This window comes from Eulemur rufifrons, chromosome 3 (assembly GCF_041146395.1).
Source record: "Eulemur rufifrons isolate Redbay chromosome 3, OSU_ERuf_1, whole genome shotgun sequence".
In the NCBI taxonomy this organism is placed as follows: domain Eukaryota; kingdom Metazoa; phylum Chordata; class Mammalia; order Primates; family Lemuridae; genus Eulemur; species Eulemur rufifrons.
This window is the reverse complement of record NC_090985.1, coordinates 74,826,102-74,832,101: the sequence shown is the minus strand read 5'-3', so window position 1 is coordinate 74,832,101 and position 6,000 is coordinate 74,826,102. Positions and strand designations below refer to the sequence as shown.

The following is a 6,000-nucleotide window of genomic DNA, read 5'->3' as shown; positions in this document are numbered from 1 at the left end:
TAGTTAATTGTTGAAGTGGATTTTGATTAAAAATGAACAAATTTATATACATAAATTTGCTCAGGAGTGGAGTGTCCAGGATATCTAATAAGATTTTGTGCTTTGATAAAACCTAAGTTGGGGTTGCAGACATTGGTTAAGACCTCTGACATGCCCCTGCAAGGCCAATAGCTTTCCCAGATATAAGAATATATGTCATAGAATTGTTATTTTTGGATCAGTGTATCATAGACTCATCCCTCTTAAGGGATGGAACAAAACTTTTTAAAAACTGGCCTAAGCCCTCTACTTCTGGATCTTTTGTCTAACCAGTCATGGCTGGGTAAAATAGTAGATGTAAACTCAACAGATTAGACAGTCTCCTTTATGCCTCTCCTTCTTCCAAAAAACAATAACTTGAGTCACTTCATCTTCATCCAAATTTTCAGACAAGTTTACTGTGCAAAAATCTATCTTCCCTGATACATCAATAAAAGAAATAAAATATGTTCCAAATTCCATCTATGAACTTGCAATTGCTTTATGAGGTATAACATCATTCAACTATGCACAGAGTAAAAGTAATAATAATAGAGCTTAGGATATGTTAGGCATTGTTCTGAGGACCTTGTTCATATTAATTCATTTAATCCTAATAACAATACCATGAAGTAGGTACTATCCTTTCCCCCATTTTCTACATGAATTTGGGCATAGAGAGATTAAGTAACATGCCTAATGTCACCAGGTAGTAAACTGACACAGCTAGAATTGCAGCCCAGCCATAGTCTGGCTCCTGAATATCTGATTCTGACCTTTATAGATATTACTAATTAATTAATTCAACAAATGTTTAATGAGCACCTACTCTGTTCAATGCATCATGCAAACACTGTAGGAAATTCAAAGAATAGTATGTGGTCCTTGCCCTCAGGAAGCTCCTAGGTTGGTTGTTGCCCTAATTAAAAAAAAACTAAAGTGTAGATAATTGTCTTGTTCGAGGTCACAAGCTTAATAACAAAGTACAAGTACAAAGTTAGGTCTCCTGTCCCCCAACTAGTAAAATATGTTTATTAAAATGCATGTAAGTTCAACTTGTACAAATTTGATTCTCTTTTAAACCTCTAAGTGGAGATTTCTGTTTAAAAGATTAAAATATACCATGTAGACAGTTATCATTTTATAAATCAAGCAACCATTTATCATCATGCCACACCAGGTCTTTTGTAAACCTTGATATTCGTACACTGGATTTGGTGACATCAGACAAAAAGAAGCTTGTTTGTGTCATGAGTTGGTGAAGAAAACAAAAATTCCCTAATACTATGGGTAAGAGAGTGAATAACCCTGACAGGAAAATGTTGAAAGTGTTAGGCTCCATACACAGTTATGAGATTGGTATATCAGTGTTGAAAGTTAAAACTCTGATAAAATAACAATATCAGTTAACACTGTGCACTTACTATGTGTCAGATATTCTTCTAAGCACATTACCTGTATGATTTCCTATATTCCTAGGACAGTCTGATGGAGGTGACACCATTATCTCTCTTTCTGAAATGAGTAAACTGGACTGTAAGGAGATTAAAGAATTTGCCTATAAGTATGAAGCTAGTAAATAGAAGAAGGAAAATTTTTTAGAGTTATAGTTCCTATTCTTGATGCCTACACTTTCTTTGTAGAAGAGTGTAGATTGGAAATATATACTAAAAATTTCCATTGAAAATTCAAAAGTGGTATAAAAAATACATACTATTCATTTGGGCCCTAGTCTGTGCTTCAACCCTCTATTTGAATGACCACATAGAAAATATTGTGCTAGACATGATGGAAAGTACCAGAACAAATTAACATAATTTTTATGCTCAAGGATTTATATAGCAACATTGGAATTATACAACAGGAACAAAAACAGCTATAAGAGAGGCCAAGTTGTCTGGCATGAACAAGGGCCATCATGACCCCCACGTATACCAAGTTATTTATTCTATGTTTGATTGCAGCAAAGACTGTGTGTAAAGAAGAGAAAGAGGAGATAAAACTGGAAAGCTAGATTAAGGTCAGAGAGTAGTGTGTAATAAATGCCTCACTAGGGAATACAAACCTTATTTGAAAGGCCAAAGGGCTTCATTGTAGGGAAATTACATGGTCAAAGTTAGATTTCAGGAAGATTAGTCTGGCAGTGATTAGAGGGTTGACAGAGAGGCCAGAAGCCAGTTTAGGATTTAGGGAAGAAGCGATATAGTGCAGAACAAAACGAGTAGCACTGGGAATGGAGAGGAGACTGATTAGAAGATACTATATGGCATTTTCCACTGGAAATAGGTTGACTATAAAAAAAAATTGACAGAAGAAGAGGGAGAGGAGCTGACCTGTGTTTCAGGGTAAAGGGTAATAATGTCTTTGGTGGGAGATGTGGAAGATGGGAGAAAGTGCAGCTCTGAGAACAGAGATGCAACATATACTCTAAGGCACATTCATTTTGATGAGCCAGTGAAAGATCTCATAGGAATTTATATATTCATTGACTAAGTGATCATTTACCAAATGTCTACTATGCGTATATCCCTTCCTTAAATATTTAGGATATATCATAATCACCACTGAAGAATTTTCTAGTGCTTTTCTCATTTAACAGACAGGAATAAAGTATCATATCACACACTCCCAAACCAACACAATTGAAAAATTATCTGCTTCCTCAATAGTCCTGTGTAGTATTTTACTGTCTGTGCCACTCATTAGGTAATTAGCACATATGATTATATATTCTTTCCTCCCTGCCGCCAGTTTCAAATTTTAACCAGATCACAAGTGGCTTATGAGCAAGTATTATTTTAGATATTCTTTGAATCTCCCACAGTGCCTCTCCCAGAGTAAGAATTCAGTAATGCTTTATTAGAGTAGGAAATTGTTTTTTCTTTTATCTTCTGCAATAAATCTCTTAGCTTTGTAGACCAGAAGGATCAGCAACATTTCACATCCGGAACACATGGCTACAGTAAAAGGAGCCACAGAGGCTAACTCTGCCTTGGACTGTGAAAAAGAGAGCTGAATGATGGCGAGGGCTAAGAAACTATTTAATATCCCACTTTCAATAGCAACCGTTTTACAAACAGGAAGAGGCAGCATACAAACTTTAGCAAAGGAGTACCCAAACAACAAACCCAAAGCAGGAACTAAGAGACCCAACAGAAGCACCCCTGGGTTAGATGTTTTTAGAAACATCAATCCCACTCTGAAAGTCAAATAAATCCCTATAAACATTAAAATAAAACTCAGAGGTCTAGTTATTCTCTCTAAGAAGATTGCTTTTTCAGGTATTCTACGCTTGATGACTATTCCAATTGATATTGGTATAAGTATGAAAAGGAGGGTGGATACAATTTTAGAAACAGGAATATGAAATGTACCTGATAACCCTAACATCTTACTGTATATGTAAGAATTGACAGGCATCATTATCAGGGCCAGTAATGTTGATGTGCAAGTCATCAAAATGGCCAAAGTGACATCTCCTTCTAGAAGCAGAGCAAAGAGATAGCCCCCACCCCCTCCTGGGCACGTGCAGGTCATTACAAATCCAAAAGCTTGTGCCTCAGGCAATGCCAAAATCTGAGACAAAAGAAATCCACAAAATGGCATAAGAAAAAACTGTGTAACTGTTACAAGAATTATTGGCAAAGGTCTCTTCCATACTGTTTGAAACACCTGTAATTCAATCTTGCAACCGAATGCACATTTATTTAACAGTATCACTGGTAAAATAAGCATTAGGATATTTCTATTAATATTAACTGATGCATGGAAAAGACTGTCTTTTGTTTGTTTGAGCACTTTGACTCTGACATTCTTTATTTCTTCAATGAGTCTTTCTTGCCTACCTTCAGAATCCCAGAGCTGAATGGTCAAATTCGTTTCTCCTTCTTCATCTGTCACTAGCTTTATGCTAAAATTTGTAACATCTGACGAGGTCTTGGTCACATTCACCACTCGTAGCATTTTAGGATCTTCTAATTGCACAAAAAGGTAGCTGGAATTAGGCCGTTTATCTTTGTAGCTTGACCTTACAGTGAGGATTTCTTCAGTCTTTGTGAAAAATAGTATTTCAGTTTTCTCTATATTCAGAAAACTTTGTAATGACTTCCTTGCTTCTCCGAGAGACACAAACAACAAAAGTAGGACAATAAAAAGTTTTCCAACCATTTTGAAAGCTTACATAAATCATACGTGATAATCGATTTTTAAAAACTAAAGAACATTCTTCACACAGTTGTTCCTGTGATGGTCTGAGGCTGAGTTAGGTAACAGCTGTTTTTGCTGGATCAAAGTCCAGGAGGAGGGACTGCTGCACTTTTCAAACAAATAAAAAGAGCTATATAGCGAGCAACCCAACCTGTTTAACTTGTAGGTAAGAAAATTTAAAAACCATGGCATTTATCAGATTCAATTTATTACAACAGAAACCTAATCCCTTTCCTCCTGACTGCTTCATTTCCTCTAATGAAAAAATCAGCCTCTTATTTACTGTAATTTAAAACCTTGGTGCCATTTTTTAGTTCTCTTTCTTGCTATGAAAAATTTACACTGAAAGCAGTCAGGATCAAAAAATCCATAAGATATTGGGGAGGCCTGGAGGTCAGTGTTACTATTTTGTTCATTCAAGTTAAAATCAAATATGAATAAATAGTCACTAAACATCTATTTGCCTGAGGCACTGAGCTGGTGGCTGGCTATGCCATAGTGCTTAAGCCAGATGCAGTCTCTGCTCTCCTGGAGCTCAGTCCGGTGGCCTGTTATCAACAGCTAGAAAACTGCAGAGCCCATAAACTAGCCTTGGCAGAATCCTTAGGTTGCTAATAATGTTTCTACAACTCTAAAGGGTGACCATATCTGTCAGGCAAAAAATGAAGCTGTTTTTGGTGTTCTTAAGCAGGAAAATAATTTCCTGAATTGTTACCAGATAACTTGTGAAAATAGGGAAAGTAGGTGGTAATAACCTACTTGGTTAGTACATGGTTATTACCATGATCAAAGTTATACCCTGGTTAAGGGGCCACGGCTACTGGACACTCAAACCCTGACACAATGGGGTCATCGAAAGACACTGCATTAATTCTAACCTCTTATTCCTTCTTTGTAACACTACTTCCTATTCACAGTGATGGGCAAGGACATTCAATTGACTCAACTTAGGTCATATCCCTTGGTTGCCAGGGATAAGGAAAAGCATCAGTCTTTTGGACTTCAACCCACTGACTCACTCAACTGTGTATTTCCAAACAAGGAGAGGGTGTTCTGATGCTAAGCAGAAAACAGACAAATATGCAAAAAAAAGTAAACACAGATATCTACTATTAGGCAGCTCATGCCTGTAATCCTAGCCCTTTGGGAGACCGAGGTGAGAGGATTGCTTGAGGTCAGGAGTTCCAGATTAGCCTGAGCAAGACCCTGTTTCTACAAAAAATAGAAAAAGTAGCCAGACATGGTGGCATGGTACTGTAGCCCCAGCTCACCAGCTACTTGGGAGGCTGAGGCAGGAGGATCACTTGGGCCCAGGAGTTTGAGGTTGCACTGAGCTATGATGACTCCATTGTACTCTAGCCAGCATGACAGAGTGAGACTCTGTCTCAAAAACAAAACAAAAAATCACAAACAAAAAAACCGTGTATACTATTCTATTGAGCGTACAGATCTAGCATTCTCCGAACACATGACCATTTCAGCAGATTTTCATGTAATCACTATGCAACTGGTATTAAATGCAACAACAGTTTCTATTAAGTATTATTTGCTCCTCAAAAATTTCCAAAGCCATTTTTATCAGACATTTTAACAAATTTTTAAAAATTCTGTTTTTTTATGTAGGTTAATTGTTTTAATGCAATATACTTTAGATATTATAAATTTTATTTCCAGGTACCACATTAAGAAAAACAAGACACATTGTACTAATGGTGAGAATAGGAAATAAAACTAAACTGTTCAGTGATTTTTTTTTTTTTAGTTAAATTGCCAAAG

The 6,000-nt window shown here is 36.6% G+C and overlaps 1 protein-coding gene across 1 annotated transcript; it reads right to left on the bottom strand.

The window, feature by feature from the left end:
• Positions 1–1,731: 1,731 nt before the first annotated feature.
• Positions 1,732–4,270, bottom strand: LOC138381787 (sodium/bile acid cotransporter 5-like). Its single transcript, XM_069466313.1, has one exon. It carries the CDS (start codon positions 4,183–4,185, stop codon positions 2,878–2,880), a length of 1,308 nt encoding a protein of 435 aa, XP_069322414.1. The 5' UTR covers positions 4,186–4,270; the 3' UTR covers positions 1,732–2,877.
• Between the last annotated feature and the right edge of the window lie 1,730 nt (positions 4,271–6,000).